This window comes from Anguilla anguilla, chromosome 12 (genome assembly GCF_013347855.1).
Source record: "Anguilla anguilla isolate fAngAng1 chromosome 12, fAngAng1.pri, whole genome shotgun sequence".
Taxonomy (NCBI): Eukaryota; Metazoa; Chordata; class Actinopteri; order Anguilliformes; family Anguillidae; genus Anguilla; species Anguilla anguilla.
Window position 1 is genome coordinate 2,802,501 of NC_049212.1, and position 20,000 is coordinate 2,822,500.

Consider the following 20,000-nt stretch of genomic DNA (forward strand, 5'->3'; position numbering starts at 1 on the left):
ACATGCATGCACATGCACGCCCACGCACACACATAATCTACAGAGAAATAAAGACCTTGGTTTATAGAATGCAATGCAAGTTTTCCCCCAGCATTTTAGCCCTTTTTTCTGCATAAAAAACAGGGGGGGGGGTTAGGGTTTGGCCTGTTTTGGAATATTGATTCCAAATGATGCCTTTGATTACAATTATGATAACATTATTAAAATATTCAAATTGGTAAACTTTCCAAAGTCTTTGGTGTATTCATGGTGCTTTCTGGCAACTGATGCCACAAATTTGCATTGAGATATATATATATATTTTGGAAACATCCAGAGCAGGGGTCTCAAACTCCAGTCCCAGAGGGCTGCAGTCTCTGCTGGTTTTTGTGGTTTCCTTTCAATCAGCAGCCAATCATGGCCTTGGGAACATGGTGTGCAGACTCTTTAGCCAATCAATGACTTAACTAAGCACTTAAGTGCAGGAACACATCAAAAACCATCAGCCCTCCAGGACTTAAGTTTGAGATCCCAGATCTAGAGCATCCTACAAATGGAGATTCTGGGAGTGGGAGTCTGCATGCGATGCATGTAGAAACACAAGCGTGCTGGTTCCGGAGGACCAGTGCAGCTGCAGGGGTGGGAGTCTGCATGCGATGCATGTAGAAACACAAGCGCGCAGGTTCCTGAGGACCAGTGCAGCTGCAGGAGTGGGAGTCTGCATGCGATGCATGTAGAAACACAAGCGTGCAGGTTCCTGAGGACCAGTGCAGCTGCAGGGGTGGGAGTCTGCATGCGATGCATGTAGAAACACGAGCGTGCAGGTTCCTGAGGACCAGTGCAGCTGCAGGAGTGGGAGTCTGCATGCGATGCATGTAGAAACACGAGCGTGCAGGTTCCTGAGGACCAGTGCAGCTGCAGGAGTGGGAGTCTGCATGCGATGCATGTAGAAACACGAGCGTGCAGGTTCCTGAGGACCAGTGCAGCTGCAGGAGTGGGAGTCTGCATGCGATGCATGTAGAAACACAAGCGTGCAGGTTCCTGAGGACCAGTGCAGCTGCAGGAGTGGGAGTCTGCATGCATGCAGAAAAACAAGCGTGCTGGGTCCTGAGGACCAGTGCAGCTGCAGGAGTGGGAGTCTGCATGCGATGCATGTAGAAACACAAGCGTGCTGGTTCCTGAGGACCAGTGCAGCTGGCAGTGGGGAGAATAACGTGGCGCGACGTCGTTCGGCCAGCGAAGTCTTCCTCAGACGGAGTCACAGAGCGCTTCTCTCCCCCCATGTACCGGGCCTGTCGCCGCGGGCGATGATGTAAGCGGTATCGCCAAACCTCGGCTTTCTGCACCTGCTGGGGGAGGCGGGGGGGGAGGAGGGCGAAAGGCAGCCGTGCACGCTCAGCCAGCCCCCCCCCCCCCCCCCCCCCGCTCTGAAGGCTCATTGTGAGGTTTGATAAAGACAGGAGGAAGGGCATAATGGGGGAGGGGGGGGGGGGCTCCTCCTTCCCCATTCCAGATGAAAGGTCTCGTTCCTCAGCTCCGCCCCCCTGACTTTTTCACCGGTCTCATTTCAGGAGGTCCTGGGAGCTTCTCCTGCGGGGCGGGCGGTCGGGTCCGAAAGGGCGCGCGCCTCGATCCCGCCACCGGTGCTGCGGACACGCCCGTCCGAGCCGCGGAATTTCCCCAAAACCACTCACCTCCCGAAAATAAAACACAGCACAGTGGTTTGACCGGTCACCGTGGAAACAGCCATTACAGCCGCGCCCCCCCTCCAGCGCCGACTCGGGCCCGGCTGTTCGGCTGCCTCGATGTCGCCGCTGACAACCCCCCGCCCCCAACCCCTCACCACCTCGCCCCCCCCCCCGGCCCGGGACGCTCGTAATTAGCGAGCGCCGATCGGCCGCAATTAAAGTGAGAGCGCGGAAAGGGCCGGCTGGACAGCTGACGGCTTCCTCGTCTGTCGGGGAAATTAATCATCAGAAAGGCGGAACGTTTCACTGGGGATTAGAGATAATGGTCCCAAAGAGGGGGGGTAGAGCTGGGGGGTTTGGGGGCAGCTGCAGATCTGCCCCTCTGAGGGGGTGAGAATGGGCAGCAGCAGAGGGGCTATCAGGGGTTTGCATAGGTTGGGGGAGGGGGGGGGGGCTTTGATCCCCCTAAGAAAGTGATTGGACCATGAAACCACAGCTGACCTCCCTTTGTCACAGCGCACCTTCCATCTTAAAAAGGCAATGCGGCATTACGCTCAGGGTGTCCCCACCGCCCGGCACGTTGCCCCTTTAAGCCTCGCGGCTCTCCCGGAGTGGACCCGCATCCATGGCGAGTCATTAAGAAGTTCTGCTCTCCTTTCCTCGCTGGGTTATGCAACTGGGAGGTTTCCATGGCAACCAGAGACACGGCGGACACGGGCCCGTGGTGAAAAGGCTTCGGGCCTCCGCGCTGTGCTGCGTTCTGACAGGGAGGGAGTTTGCGGGTTTGTACGGTCTCTCTGCATCCCTTTTCCTCGATGCCGTCCTCCTTTCTCGAGGTGCCGTTCCGTGTTTTCACCACGGCTGGACTGCAGGCCAGTTTGCTTACAGGCAGAACAACACTCAGATGAAAGCAAGGGAGGGAAAATGGCTGCCAGCACAGGCTATTCTAACGCGCAGTTTCATAACCACACACGGCTTCCAAAACCACACATAACCACACGGCTTCCATAACCGCACACGGCTTCCAAAACCACACATAACCACACGGCTTCCATAACCACACATAACCACACACGGCTTCCATAACCACACATAACCACACACAGCATCCATAACCACACATAACCACACACAGCATCCATAACCACACATAACCACACACAGCTTATAAAACCACACACGGCTTATAAAACCACACACAGCATCCATAACCACATAACCACACACAACCACACACAGATTATAAAACCACACATAACCACACAGAACCACACACAGCTTCCATAACCACACACAGCTTATAAAACCACGCATAACCACACACAGCTTCCATAACCACACATAACCACACACGGCTTATAAAACCACACATAACCACACAGAACCACACACAGCTTCCATAACCACACACGGCTTTAATAACCACACACAGCTTCTATAACCACAAATAACCACACACAGCTCATAAAACCACACATAACCACACACGGCTTCCATAACCACACACGGCTTTAATAACCACACAAAGCTTCTATAACCACACACAGCTTCTATAACCACACACAGCTTCCATAACCACACACAGCTTTCATAACCACACATAACCACACACAGCTTCTATAACCACACCCAGCTTCCATAACCACACACAGCTTTCATAACCACACACAGCTTCTATAACCACACACAGCTTCCATAACCACACACAGCTTCCATAACCACACATAACCACACACAGCTTCTATAACCACACACAGCTTCCATAACCACACACAGCTTTCATAACCACACACAGCTTCTATAACCACACACAGCTTCCATAACCACACATAACCACACACGGCTTCCATAACCACACATAACCACACACAGCTTCTATAACCACACACAGCTTCCATAACCACACACAACTTTCATAACCACATGGCTTCCATAAGCACACACAGCTTCCATAACCACACACAGCTTTCATAACCACACACAGCTTCCATAACCACACACGGCTTTAATAACCACACACAGCTTCTATAACCACACATAACCACACACAGCTTCTATAACCACACACAGCTTCCATAACCACACACAGCTTTCATAACCACACATAACCACACACAGCTTCTATAACCACACACAGCTTCCATAACCACACACAGCTTTCATAACCACACATAACCACACACAGCTTCTATAACCACACACAGCTTCCATAACCACACACAGCTTTCATAACCACACACAGCTTCTATAACCACACACAGCTTCCATAACCACACATAACCACACACGGCTTCCATAACCACACATAACCACACACAGCTTCCATAACCACACATAACCACACACAGCTTCCATAACCACACATAACCACACACAGCTTCCATAACCACACATAACCACACGGCTTCCATAAGCACACACAGCCACCACACACTGGGAACATCCAATATAAAAAACTGGTGTCAGCGCTGAAAATAAATGAAATCATACATAATTTTGACTCGTATTGGAAAGCAGAATCATAAACGCATCATCTTTCTTTCCTATCTTCTCTATCTATCTGCATGCGTTTAGGATTCCAGACTCTTCTTCTGAGAGGACGAAAGACAAACCCAAACTCAGTGCTCTCAGGGAGGGCATCTCTGGAGCAGTCTGACATCAGCAAAACAAAGCAGCCCTTCTCTCATTAGGCACCAGGGTTCAACTGCTGCCTCGTCTGGAGGGAGCCTTCGATTGGTGGTCCCGTGCCCATGTGATGTCTACTGACTGGACTGCAGAAACCAGCTCCACCTCACCGGCCCCCAGAGGTGCAGGTATCCTATAGCCCTGCGCTACACCTGCTGAAGGGCGGGGGGGGGGGGGGTGGTGGGGGGAGGGGGCATGGACTAGGAGAGAACCCCCCCCCCCATCCCCGCCCCCCGCCGCTCCTTGAGCTGTCGCTTTGATTAGTGTCTCTGAGCGAACGCGCACACAGCCTCACAAAGCGCTCTTTGTTTGGGGCCCGGTGGGCGGGGCCCGGCGGGAGGGGGCCGCTAAGATGGAGCCCGCATCGCGTCTCCCGCCGCCCCCCCCCCTGTCCTCCGCCCACCCGGCCGCACGCGAGACGCCACCACCTCCGCACCCCCGCAGCCTGCCGAACCGGGGGGGGGGGGGGGTGGCCAACCCGGGGGGCCCGAATTCGGTGCCATCTCTGACTCCAGTTCTACAGACGCAGTTCACCTCAGCCAACCAGTGCTCCCGATTTCCGTTTTTTTTGTTTGTTTTTTTTTTACTTTTTTAAACCCTGGTACTGAAATGGAGCACCTGCATGTTCGGTAACAACGGTCGGATCAGCGCCATTTTGAAAGCAGCAAACTCCTATAGAGAAAACTGACAGCATCCTGGCTGTTCACCAAACTGCTGCCTGCACTACAATCTCACAACGACCTAACGCACGGACCAGGCCCAGAAAGCACAGACCCGTCTGAGGACGTCTTAAGATACCCACGGGAGAACAGCACGCAAAAGAGGAAGATGCAGAGAAGCTGTCAGGGAGGTGTGTTCATCGCCCGTTGGGAACGAAGGACAACAAATATAGCAGGAAAGTCTGCTTCAGTCCCCGTTAGTCCCTGATACAGTCCTCTCTTCTCCTTCCCTGTGCACAAGAATCCAGCTCACAGTCAGCTTGGCTTTAGTGTCAATTACCATAATTATCAAGTTCCTTTTTTTTGCGTGTCTGTAGAAATATGCCTCTTTCCTTCCTTCCCTGCTGGAAATTTTGCATCAAAGCGTGACTGCTAAAGTGCAGGTAAATGGGGAAATAATCCAGACGCTATAAAAGCAAAGCAGCCGAAACTGCACACACACCATACGCACACACACTGTATGCACACACGCTGTACGCACACACACTGTATGCACACGCGCTGTACGCACACACGTCCTTTAGCTCATCTTAGAGGCGGCGTTTCGGTGCCAATAGCACCTCGACCACTCGCAGATGCACATACAAACCACAAACACACATACAAACATGCGGTCACACATACACGCGCAAACACCCATGCACACATACTCAGCACTTCTCTCCGAAAACAGACACAGACGCACACATTATACAGAATAGAGACATGCACACAAACATTACAACAAAGGGAATACATATTCATCTCTCTCCAAAACAAACACACCCACACACACAAACACACACACACACACACACACACATACTGTCCCATGGGGGCTGACCCACTCAAGACTCCCTTCCCCCCATTCTGAAGTAGTGGTGCGGTCAAAATGTCAAAGGGACCATTGTCATTAAGAGTGGCCCACCACTCTCTATTGTTACTGCGTGTTTGGGGCCTGCACTGTTCATTCAGACCACTGTATTCATTCTGCTCTCTCTCTCTCTCTCTCTCTCTCTCTCTCTCTCTCTCTCTCTCTCTCTCTCTCACTCTCTCTCTCACTTCCCTGTCTCACACTTTCTCTCTCTCTCTCTCTCTCTCTCCCCCCGCCCCTCTCTCTCCCCACCCCCTCCTCTCTCTCTCTCTCTCTCTCACCCCAGCACTGCACTCCCCAGGTAAGGGAATAGCTGGTTTTTGGGGGGGTGAATATCCCTCCCTTGGCCCCGTTACGAACGAACGGCGGTCTGCGAGAGCGCGCAGCTGGCGGCTGGCTGGTCGTCCCGGCGATGGCGGCCAGGGCAGCAGTGGGAGGGGCTGGGTCCCGCCCACACAAAGAGAGATTGAAAAGCGCTATTTCTGTCCGTCTGCCATAATCGCGCATAATCCCAGGCTCCCACTGGAGAACCCCCCCCCCACCCCCCCCCACCCACGCCCTCCCCCCAAACCCCTCCCCCGGGCTTCGCCCGGCCACCGGACGCCACTGAAGTCGCGGTACCGGCTGCTCTCCGGTCTGGCCGAAACCCGGCAAAAAAAAAAAAAAAAAAAAACCCACCGCCTGGTCCGTGACCTTATTCAGGATGAGCGGTAAGAGCACCTTCAGCAAGGACAAGACATCGGCTTCATCAGGAGAGAAGCACGAGCCCATTTTAAACCTCACACCCCGCTGCACAGAGCCCCGCACCACGCCTTCACCCCTCTTTAAATAGGTCCGCCGAAATGCCCCGTTTAGCCTCCTGTCAGCGCAGGCCACGCAAGCTGCAACTATGCAGCATTAACAAACGAACCTGCGGACAGGAGCACAGACGGCACACATCTCACACGATAATGAGCGCCCGCCTAGCTCGCCTAGCGCCTAGCTCTCCTCCCGGTTCAGCTGTGGCTATCCCGTAATCCTAAAATAACACAGCCCAGTGCGGTGATTTTAATTTCCTGGAAGGTCACGCACTGAGGAGAAGTCCAATCCAAACACATGTCTTATTCTGTCTGTCTGTATGAGCACAGGTGTGCAGTCAGTTATCCCACAAAGGCAAGGAAAGTGCATCTGTGGGGGAGGCTGAGTCGGGCTTCCCCACAGCAGGGAAGAGGCCATAAAACATGCAGTCAAATATTGGACTTGCTTTACATGCGAAACGGGAATTAATCAAAGGGCCAGCCGGGGAATACTGAGGGACAGGAAGTGGGAACTGTGCTAGTGGGGGGGGGGGGGGGGGGGGTCGGGTGTGGAGGGGGTCATGCAATTTATGGTGTGATAAAATTCAGGTAGTGAAATAGGATTACTCTCTCTCTCTCTCTCTGTTTCTCTCTCCCCTCCCTTCGTTATCTTTCTCCCTCTCTCCCCCCTCTCTCTCTCCCCCTGTCTCCCCCCTCTCTCTCTCTGTCTCTCACACTCTCCTGCCCCTGTCTCTCCCCCCTTGCTCTCTCTCTCCCCCTCTCTCTCTCTTCCTCTCTCTCTCTCTCTCTCTGTCTCTCACACTCTCCCGCCCCTCTCTCTCCGCCCTTGCTCTCTCTCTCCCCTCTCTCTCTCTTCCTCTCTCTCTCTTCCTCTCTCTCTCTCTCTCTCCCAGCCTTATTCTTTCCGTCAGAAGAGAAAAGTGCGGGTGATGGCGGAACCCCATCCTGTGAGCGGATAGGAGGGGCCAGCGCGATCTGGGAGAGGGGTTAGCGACAATAATCTTTCACCCAGAGCCTCCTGCATGGCTCCCCACTCCCTGCTCACCGCAGAATTGATCTCCGCTATATTTGTGGCGCTCTATTTATGGAGGGCCCCTCTGGTGCCTTTTATTATATCTGATTAAAAAACTGCGAAGCCAGCTCAAGAAAGTACAACACCCCTGGGACCTGAGAGAGAGAGAGCGAGAGCGAGCGAGAAAAAGAGACAGGGGGGGGGGGTGGAGAGAGAAAGAGAGAGTGAGAGGGGGGAGGGGAGGGAGGTTAGTGAGAGACAGAGAGAGAGAGAGAGAGGGGGAAGTGAGATGGGGGTGAGAAAGACAGAGAGAGAGACAGCGAGAGAGAGGGGGGGAGAGAGGAGCGTGAGAGAATGAGAAAGGGAAAAATAGTGAGGGAGAGGGAAGAAGAGAGTGGGGGAGAGAGGGAGATGGAAAGAGAGAGTGGGAGAGAAGGGGGGAGAGGGAGGAAGAGAGTGGGAGAAAGAGGCGGCTGAGAAAGAGAGAGCCTCTTTCCAAGTGCTTCTGCAGGTATCAGCCGCGCGTTGCTGATTGGCTGAACGGGCATGTCAGCTGACGGCTCTAAGCAACGTTGACCAATGCGCTCCGCGTGGGTGGCAGCTGGCAGGGCGGGTAGGCGGGGCCAGTGCGCTTAGCGGGGTGGAGAGGGGGGGTAGGGGGGGGGGGGCACACAAGCACGGGCCGCTCTGCCAGGAGAGGAATTACTCTCCCATCTGAAGGCATTAGCCAGCGCGTGCGCCAGCGCTCCCGTTCGGGGAGCCTGACGTCACGCAGGAAAACAAAACAAATGTCATGCGGATTAAAGGCCACTCTTTTTATGTGCAGTCCTGATCTGGGGCCCCGGCTCCTCTTTCTAAATACCACCCATCCCTGGCACTCGTCCCCCCTCGGAGCTCATGTGTCATTTCATGCATATATAATGGGACATGTCACAATAGAAGTATCACGTTTTATCATTTGTATGGCGTCTTTATTTTTAAGTGCGCCCGGTGATGCAGTAATGCAGAGGTATGGAAGCGTTAGAACTCGGCGGGACGTGAGGCGTTGTCTGGGGGGGCGACCGAATTTAGACCCGTACTGGGGGATGGGGCGCTTTGATGGCACCCCCTGAGCTGTGATCTGTTCTCTATCCCTGACCGTCTCTGCTTCCCCCCGTCTGAACAAAGCAAAATATGTGAAAGGAGAGGGGCCAGCCCTGCTCTCGTATTGAAAGTGTTAGACACAGCACTCAGTGTCACTAATATTTCTCTGCTTTGCCAGCTCTTTCTCAGAGACGTTTTCTCGCCGATCTTCACCCGAGCCGAGAGGTTCAGCAGTTACCTACTTCACTGGCCCTCTTGACCTGTCACTCATCCCGCTGACAAGGAGTACTGGGGGCATGCTGAGCAGATAGAACCAAATCCAACCACAGCACAACCACATCCAGTTACATCCAACCACATCACAACCACATAATAACCACGTCCAACCACATCACAACCACATCCAACCACATCACAACCACATCACAACCATAACCAACCACATCACAAACACATCCAACCACATCCAACCACATCACAACCACATCCAATTACATCCAACCACATCACAACCACATAATAACCACATCCAACCACATCACAACCACATCACAACCATAACCAAGCACATCACAAACACATCCAACCACATCCAACCACATCACAACCACATAATAACCACATCCAACCACATCACAACCACATAATAACCACACCCAACCACATCACAACCACATCCAACCACATCACAACCACATCACAACCATAACCAACCACATCACAAACACATCCAACCACATCCAACCACATCACAACCACATCCAATTACATCCAACCACATCACAACCACATAATAACCACATCCAACCACATCACAACCACATCACAACCATAACCAAGCACATCACAAACACATCCAACCACATCCAACCACATCACAACCACATAATAACCACATCCAACCACATCACAACCACATCCAATTACATCCAACCACATCACAACCACATAATAACCACATCCAACCACATTACAAACACATCCAACCACATTACAAACATAACCAACCACATCACAATCACATCCAACCACATCCAACCACATCACAAACACATCCAACCACATCACAACCATAACCAACCACATCACAATCACATCCAACCACATCACAACCACATCACAACCATAACCAACCACATCACAAACACATCCAACCACATCCAACCACATCACAACCACATAATAACCACATCCAACCACATCACAACCACATCACAACCAAAACCAACCACATCACAAACACATAATAACCACATCCAATTACACCCAACCACATCACAACCACATAATAACCACATCCAACCACATCACAAACACATCACAACCATAACCAACCACATCACAAACACATCCAACCACATCCAACCACATCACAACCACATCCAATTACATCCAACCACATCACAACCACATAATAACCACATCCAACCACATTACAAACACATCCAACCACATCACAACCACATCACAAACATCCAACCACATCACAACCACATAATAACCAAATCCAACCACATCACAACCACATCCAATTACATCCAGCCACATCACAACCACATAATAACCACATCCAACCACATCACAAACACATCCAACCACATCACAACCATAACCAACCACATCACAATCACATCCAACCACATCCAACCACATCACAACCACATAATAACCACATCACAAACACATCCAACCACATCACAACCACATCACAAACACATCCAACCACATCCAACCACATCACAACCATAACCAACCACATCACAAACACATCCAACCACATCCAACCACATCACAACCACATCCAATTACATCCAACCACATCACAACCACATCCAATTACATCCAACCACATCACAACCATAACCAACCACATCACAAACACATCCAACCACATCCAACCACATCACAAACACATCCAACCACATCACAACCACATCACAACCATAACCAACCACATCACAAACACATCCAACCACATCACAACCACATCCAATTACATCTAACCACATCACAACCACATAATAACCAGATCCAACCACATCACAAACACATTCAACCACATCCAACCACATCACAAACACATCCAACCACATCACAAACACATCCAATTACATCTAACCACATCACAACCACATAATAACCACATCCAACCACATCACAAACACATCCAACCACATCACAACCATAACCAACCACATCACAAACACATCCAACCACATCACAACCACATAATAACCACACCCAACCACATCACAACCACACCCAACCACATCACAACCACATCCAACCACATCACAACCGTGACACAATTGCATCACAACCACATCCAACAACATCACAACCACCTCCGACCACATCCAACCACATCCAACCGCATCACAACCACATCCAACCACATCACAACCACATCCAACCACATCACATCCACATCACAACCACATCCAACCATATCACAACCACATCCAACCGCATCACAACCACATCCAACCACATCACAACCACATCCAACCACATCACAACCACATCCAACCATATCACAACCACATCAAACAACATGCAACCACATCACAACCACATCCAACCACATCACAACCACATCCCACCTCGCTTGCACTTGACGTTATTTGATAAAAGTCACATGGTAAAGTGCACCAGACGTGCATGTGGGTAAAGTCCAGGCATTTCCTCAGATAAGACAGGAAGTGAGGTCATGGGATGCATGAGCTGAGTCATCCATTAACAAGAGAGGAGACCCATCCATGGTGCAGAGCCATTTTGAAAAGTAATGTGTGTTGGGAAGCACTGTCTGTCATGATACAGGCAAAATGAAATCTTACGCAGGCTGCGCCCGTTTGGCTTAGGGCTCCATTCGCCCGGCAGTTCTGCAGCGGTCAGTGGTGACCGAACTTCAGCCGCTCAGGGGTCGGCGGTGACCGAACTTCAGCCGTTCAGCGTTCAGGGGTCAGCAGTGACCGAACTTCAGCCGCTCGGCGTTCAGGGGTCAGCGGTGACCGAACTTCAGCCGCTCGGCGTTCAGGGGTCAGCGGTGACCGAACTTCAGCCGCTCGGCATTCAGGGGTCAGCGGTGACCGAACTTCAGCCGCTCGGCGTTCAGGGGTCAGCGGTGACCGAACTTCAGCCGCTCGGCGTTCAGGGGTCAGCGGTGACCGAACTTCAGCCGCTCGGCATTCAGGGGTCAGCGGTGACCGAACTTCAGCCGCTCAGCGTTCAGGGGTCAGCGGTGACCGAACTTCAGCCGCTCAGCGTTCAGGGGTCAGCGGTGACCGAACTTCAGCCGCTCAGGCCCCTTCGCCCCTACCGATGACCCACAACCAAAAAGAGCCAACTGGGGTCATCATGGACAAAGAAAACGCTCGCGTCTGAAGACCATTTTATGGCGGGGCAGGAGACGGGAACGTGCTAAAAATAAAAAAACAATCAAACGTTTCGGCTAGCCGGCCATTTCGCAGCGGCAGCTTTTTATCTCGCAGCCAGGATGCTCGGGCCTTAAGCAGCTTAACGGAAAATCGGCAACGTCGGTAACGAACGAAGGGGGGGGGGAGGGGGGGGGCGGCCCGGAATTAAACGCTGAAAACCGCAACCTCAGCGCCGGATTAAGACGAAGCTGTCGTACTCCGCCACGCGGCGGCCGGAGGGACACGGACCCGGAGGGGTCGGGACAAACTGAGCGCAAAGTCAACGTTTTCTCACGGACGAGGAGGAGAATGGCATTCAGAGCGGGTCTGTCAATCAGGAGAGGGCCCGCCAGTGACTGAGCGTGACACTGAGCCGGAGAGCTCTTATTACATCAACGGCGACGCCCGCCTTCTCGGGCCCCGCTGGCGACCGAGCGACTCGCGGGGCCGGGGCGGGGCCTGGGCCAGGGCGGGGCCGGGGCGGGGCGGGGCCGGGGCGGCCCGGGGGCCACGAGGCTGGGAGGGGGGGGGGGGCGGGGGAACCAGACCCCTCCACGGCAGGACAGCGGGGTGGAAGCGCTACCCCCGTTCACACGAGCTGCCGACCCAGGGCGCAGAAAAGGCCGCAGAGGGAGGCGGCGGGAAGCTCGCGGCACAGAACGGCCGCGACGCGCTCCCGGAGCGCCCGCGAAGGAAAGTAAAAATAGCGGCCCGATTGTTTTCGGACGGGAGACGTCCAGGCAGCGCTCCGCTGCGATCGGGGACGGGAGGCTCGACGGCCCCGCGGCATCCGTTTCCGAAATCGCAGCAGGCCAGTTTCACCGTTTTAAAAAACGTCAGCGCCACATTCCGGCAGCTCTCTGAGACGGAGCGGCACGCTGAACTGACATCACGCGGTTTTCCGAGCCTCTCGACCTACGTCTGGAACGCCGGTGTCAAATAAATCTTTCCCTCGGTTCCGGCCCAACGGGCGTGTGTCTGTCTCTGTCTCTGACCCGTGCTGCAGCGGCCAGCTAATGCCATCTGAGTGAAGTGCTAGCGGTGCACTATCCCAGGATTAAGAGGAGGAGTTTTGGGGTGTTTGTGCCCATTAGAGTGATGCATAGCCCCTTCCACTTGCCCACCTCCCCCCCCCCTCCCCCCCCAGAACCCTCAGCAGGTGGTCCTATTGACCAATTCAGCACCCAGGAAGAACCGGTGCTCATTTGCATACAGATGCCCCCTGCTCGGAAGGAACCCTCCCCCCCCCGCCCGCCCGCCCCCCTCCTGCCCATCCTCTCTCTCTTCCCTCCCCACATCTCAGATGCACAAACGTTCCCCCACAGTCTCCTCTTTCTTCTCCCTCCTTCCCTCCTTCCCTTTTTCCATCCTTCTGAATCCCATCGAGCTGCAGCTGCCAGCTTTGGGGGGGGGGGGCTGGCATCTGTGGGCACAGTCAGGCCCCGGGTCTCGCCAAGGGAAGGAGGGGGCACGCAGGGAGAGACAGGGAAGAATTCACTGGCCGATCAGGAGATGGGGGCTGGGGGGGGGGGGGGGGGGGGGGGGACAGGTCGGCCGGCTGGATAAGGCTCTTTTAATTAAAAATGCCCAGCCCCCCGGCCCCCCCAGTCATCTGTGCTTCCTCCTTGACACCCTGTCCTGGGATCTCTCCCAAAAAACTCCCCTCAGACGCTTATGGGAGCGGGTGCAGGGGTGGGGCATGCAGATGCATATGAAGCACTGCTACAGTCTCGCTCACTGAAAGCGGCCAAACCCAGGCAACGGGCAGACAGACGTACTCCTTTCAAATGAAATACACAAAAAATTGTTTTCATCTACAAGGTCAGCTTCTGAAATTACATGGCAGTAGGTAGTTGTGGACAGAACGGTTTTACACAAATAAAACTCACTTTCTAATGCCTGATGGGGAAAATGGCATTCATCAAACAATCAATCAATCAATCAATCAATCAATCAATCAATCAATCACATCCCTGCTCGAGCCCAGCCACACGCAGTCAGGATCTTCACAAACAGAGGTAACTGCATAATTACGTCATTTTCCCTTTAAAAATGACCACCATAAGACAACACCTTCTTTAAATACTTAAGGCTATAATGCGCAAGATCGCTCCAGGCTGTCTAAAGAAATATATACTACCTGGTGACTGTTAGGTAAAAAAAAGATGAACGGGTAACTGCCGTTTAATTTTGTGCAGGCACGGCTGCTCTGGTTACCTGGGTAGAAGTCTTTGGATTTGGACAGCTTGATGGTGGCGCCGGTCTCTTTCTGCAGCTGGACGATGGTCTGCCCCCCCTTCCCGATGATGGATCCGGCCGCATAGCTGGGGATCAGCACCTTCAGGAAATACTCGCCCTCCTCTGGAGATGACAGAGAGACCAAGATAGCGCGAATCAGACACGCCGAGGCACAGATGTGCTGGGGCTCGGGCCTGTGTAACCCGAACCCCCCCGGCTGGGCTGCCCTTCACACGCACTCGCTCGTTCTCTGTCAGGACAGGATAGTTTATTTAGCGCATGCACCACAGAAGACCCCCGCAACCCCCCCTCCCACCCCCCCCCCCCACCCCCATCCCCCACACACACACACACCAAGTAGTAATATGATTTTGCTAGCTGCATCGAAGATATAGAAATATATTATCTTTCTTTCTTTCCACGCATACATATGTACAAGTAAACACTCGATATGAAGTGATGTTAAAATAAAGTCGGAATGTATGAACAGAAGCATTAAATAAAAATCTCACAATAAAACCCATTGCCTTCTATGCCGTGGCTTATATACTAGAGGAAACTGCACATCTAAATGCTGGCAGCGTGCTCCTTCCTGTGAACCTGATGGAATAAACAGGCAGCCCTGCACACTTCTTCCCAGGCCATGAAGAAGGAGAGGGGGCGGCCATCTTTGTCATCAGTAAAACCCGAGTTCCATAATGACAGGGCAGCGTCGGGCACCGGAGGCCTTCTATACTGCATGAACAGCGAAACGTCACCTGCATGCACCTGGCGAACCTCTGGGGTTTGCGGTGGCGTCGTCCTTAATACCTGTTTGACTCATCTCCACCTGTTACGCAAGACGAAACGCTTCCGCTGAGACACGAGGGAAGAGAATAAGGGAGGGAACCAACCGTCGACCCATCGACCCCCAGGACAAAAGGGTCTTTCATTTGGGCGTGAGCATTACCTGCCAGCCGAACAGCCAGGTCGCTGACGCCCGGCCACCGTTCCGCTATTCCCTTTTGAACTTTCCCCCAGTCTCACCCAACTGGGTAAATTTAATTACTGCACCCCAATTAATATAGAGCACCACCCCCAAGGCACTCAGCTTAAACCGGATCTTTATTACACACGTTTGTTTATTTTTTTACGTGCGTCAGCACAACAGCCGATGGAGGAATTATGAGCAGTAGAAACTTTGGGTCGCGGATCCAGCTCAGCGAAGAGGCCCACAGCCAGCACCAGAAGCATGATGACTCAGGATAACAGCAGAACTGCGATCCCCATAAGGCCACAGTCTCTCCAGCACTTTCTCATCCAAAGGAAGATGCCTGAGCAAATTTGAATCTGAGTTCACTTAGGTGTGGCGCAGTGTCGGTACAGACCGCGGCCAATCAAACGGTGAGACAGTGAGCATGCTCGTCAGGCCCGGGGACATTTCCATCTCAATTCCGAAAATTATCTTAAATTCAATCTGCAAAATGAAAAGGCCCAATGACGTTCTGGCATTTTTCACGTGAAGAAGTGAATTTCGGTTAATTTCTGGAATTGACAGATATGAGATGGAATGGAGCCCCAGCCATGCGAGAGAGGGAGCGGGATTTGGCTTTTTCAGACGCAGAGGGGCTGGAGAAAGCAAAGCGCGAGTGAGAAAGTACGGCCTGGTCAAAAGGATTATCAATCACCGGGACTTTATAATCTTTTATTTAGCCACTTTGCTTGCCATAATCTCATTAAACGCAGCGCAGCGACGCTTTGTGTGTGGAAGCAGGCCTGTGTGTTAGCGAGCTGCGTTAGCGAGCCACGGCCCTGGAAGCTGTAGGCTCTGTGTGTTAGCGAGCCGCGGCCCTGGAAGCTGCAGGCTCTGTGTGTTAGCGAGCCGCGGCCCTGGAAGCTGCAGGCTCTGTGTGTTAGCGAGCCGCGGCCCAGGAAGCTGCAGGCTCTGTGTGTTAGCGAGCCGTGGCCCTGGAAGCTGCAGGCTCTGTGTGTTAGCGAGCCGTGGCCCTGGAAGCTGCAGGCTCTGTGTGTTAGCGAGCTGCGTTAGCGAGCCGCAGCCCTGGAAGCTGCAGGCTCTGTGTGTTAGCGAGCTGCGTTAGCGAGCCGCGGCCCTGGAAGCTGCAGGCTCTGTGTGTTAGCGAGCCGTGGCCCTGGAAGCTGTAGGCTCTGTGTGTTAGCGAGCCGCGGCCCAGGAAGCTGCAGGCTCTGTGTGTTAGCGAGCAGTGGCCCTGGAAGCTGCAGGCTCTGTGTGTTAGCGAGCCGTGGCCCTGGAAGCTGCAGGCTCTGTGTGCTAGCGAGCCGTGGCCCTGGAAGCTGCAGGCTCTGTGTGTTAGCGAGCCACGGCCCTGGAAGCTGCAGGCTCTGCGTTAGCGAGCCCTGGAAGCTGCAGGCTCTGTGTGTTAGCGAGCCGCGTTAGCGAGCCACAGCCCTGGAAGGTGCGAGCTCTGCGTTAGTGAGCCCTGGAAGCTGCAGGCTCTGTGTGTTAGCGAGCCGCGTTAGCGAGCCGCGGCCCTGGAAGCTGCAGGCTCTGTGTGTTAGCGAGCCGCGTTAGCGAGCCACAGCCCTGGAAGTTGCGAGCTCTGCCTGGACTGTGGGCCAGTCTGCCTGTAGGGGTCTGTGGGGGGAACGTCAGGCGCCCGCAGAAACGGACCATTTCGTTCGGACCCGCTCCTGCGACACCTCCAAAGCCGCCAGGCAGGGGCGCAGAAAAGCCTGCATTTCCAACTGACCTAATTTCCAGAAAAAGCACAGGCTAGCCTCCTTTCAATCTGGACCAGGCTAATTATAACCAGCCTCAATTAATGAGGTTGGGAATTAATGAAGAATTAGACACACGCACCAGTCACATCGGTGACATCCATCATCTTATTTATTACTGGATAAATTCTGAAAATTTGGGGACTGTTTCTCCCTTTAACTGTGTGCTGTAGCTGCTTAACACATGGGCAATGCCTGCAAATGGAACACAAATGTGTACATTTGAGGCCAAAAGTTTACATACAGCTAGGCTAAAGATATTCAAACTCAGTTTTTCACAACTCCGCATATTTAATGTTACCATACATTTCTTTTGGCAAGTCAATTAGGGCATCTACTTTGTCTACGTTAGAGGTCATTTTAAAACAATCGATTCAAGACAGATTTATTTCAGCTTTAATTCACTACATCAGAATTCCAGTTCGTCAAAAGTTTACATACACCAAGTTGACTGTCTCTTTAAACAATTGATGTAATGACTTTTTAGAAGTTTCTGTTTGGCCAATTGTCATAATTAGGAGTTAATTGGGAGTTAATTGGCACCTGTGGCTGTATTTAAGGGCCAGCCTTTAGAGCCACTGCCTTTTTGCCCTTGATACCATGGGACAATCCAAGCAACTCAGCCAGGACCTCAGAAAAAAAAATGCAGACCTCCACAACCGGGTCTCCTTAGGAACAATTTCCAAACTGAAGGTACCACGAGCATCTGTTCAAACAACTGCATGCAAACATAAAAATCTTGGAACCACACAGACACTGCATCTTTCAGGAAGGAGGCACAAATTAACTCCCAGGGCTGAACAAATTTTGGTCCGAAAGGTTGAACTGAACCCCAAGACAACAACAAAGAAACTGGTGAAGGAGTTGGAGGCATCAGGTACCAAAGTATCTACATCCACCATTAAGAGAATCCTACATCGCCATGGCCTGAAAGGCTGTTGCACAAGGAAGCAGCCGCTACTCCAAGACCGACATAAAAAAGCCAGAATTAAGTTTGCAGGTGATCACCAGGATGAAGACCTAGCCTTTTGGAGGAGTGTTCTCTGGTCAGATGAAACAAAAATTGAACTGTTTGGTCATAATGATCAGTGCTATGTATGGAGGGAAAAGGGTGAGGCTTTTAATCTGAAGAACACCATCCCAACTGTGACGCATGGGGGTGGCAGCATCATGTTGTGGGGGTGTTTTGCTGGAAAAAGGACTGGTGCACTTCAGAAAATAGATGGCATCATGAGGAAGGAGGATTATCTAGAAATACTGAAGCAACACCTCAAGACATCTGTTAGAAAGTTAAAAATTGGTCACAAGTGAGTCTTCCAGTGGGACAATGATCCTAAGCATACCTCCAAAGTTGTAACAAAATGACTTAAAGAGAACAAAGTGAAAGTATTGGAGTGGTCATCACAAAGCCCTGACCTAAATCTCATAGAAAATTTGTGTACTGAACTAAAAATGCATTTCCAAGCAAGGAGGCCCACAAACCTGACTGAGTTACACCAGTTCTGAAAAATTCTGCAAATTGTTGTGAGAAGCTAGTGGAAGGCTACCCCAAGCGTTTGATTCAAGTTAAGCAATTAAAAGGCAATGCCACCAAATACTAACAAAGTGTATGTAAACTTTTGACCCACTAAAAATCTGATATAGTACATGAAAGCTGAAATAAAGCTGTCTCTCAGCTATTATTTTGAAATGACCTTTTATGGAAATAAAGTAGACATCCTAACTGACTTAACACGGGAAATGTATGGTAACATGAAATGTGTGGAGTTGTGAAAAATTGAATTTGAATGTCTTTAGCTTAGGTGTATGTAAACTTTTGGCCTCAACTGTATACTGCATGTACATAACACCCTGGCAGTTATGATACTCTTCCATTGCACAGCCAATGTGATTAACATGTATCTCTATTGCAACTTGACTGATGTTGAAGGTACAATGTATTCATCACCAATGACAGATCACCAAAATTTGTGGGCTGAGAGATACAGGACCATTTACACACACAGTAAAGTGTGAGTTAAATACAGGACTATGCACACACACAGTAAAGTGTGAGTTAAATACAGGACTATGCACACACACGGTAAAGTGTGAGTTAAATACAGGAATATGCACACACACAGTAAAGTGTTTTTTTTAGTGATGTTGCCCATAACAAGGTCTCCTTACACCCTGAGATGTCCCCTGGAACTCTGTGTATGTCAGACAGGAAGGAGAGAAGCAGGACCCCCCCCCCCCGAACCTGGCCTGTCCGAGGAGAAGCACGCAGGACAGGAGACGCGAAGCGCAGGAGGAGAGCAAAGCAGACGAGAGGGAGCGGGAATGGGAGGATGAGGAGGAAGATTGGCGTGAAGAAAAAGAGGAAGGGTGAGGAAGAGCAGGGCAGGGAAGGGATGTTTGTTTTGTAAGACCTCCGCTTGCTGACCATGTCCTGGCTCTGTCACAGAGGCTCTGAGAAGCTGCAGATCAGACTTCCTGTTTCCTCCCCTGCTAGTCTCCCATACGGACCACCACAACCCAGACACACTTCATACATAACCAGGAGGGGCCCTTTACATGAATCTGTGACCCAGGAGGGGCTCTTTACACGATGAGCCACACCGTCGTTCTGCTTGAGACAGGTGACGGTAATATCAGGTGCTCAGTTAGGGGGGGATGCTTGCATCCATTAGGCACTTACATGTTTGCTACACTTCCACAACTAACAATCTTATGTTTTTCAGAACATTCCCAATTTGTCCAATTGTCCGGGATGCCCCAGAAAGTTACCTCTACGTCACAAAGGACATGGAAG

General features: G+C 51.9%; 1 protein-coding gene across 3 annotated transcripts in view; it reads right to left on the minus strand.

Annotated features, from left to right (window-relative positions):
- nova2 (NOVA alternative splicing regulator 2) overlaps positions 1-20,000 on the minus strand; it is a 62,165-nt gene that overhangs the window by 30,138 nt on the left and 12,027 nt on the right. For all 3 annotated transcript variants that reach the window (XM_035384704.1, XM_035384703.1, XM_035384705.1), the window contains exon 2: positions 14,450-14,593. In XM_035384704.1, coding sequence (XP_035240595.1) covers positions 14,450-14,593 — 144 coding nt within the window. The remainder of the gene's footprint in view (positions 1-14,449; positions 14,594-20,000) is intronic.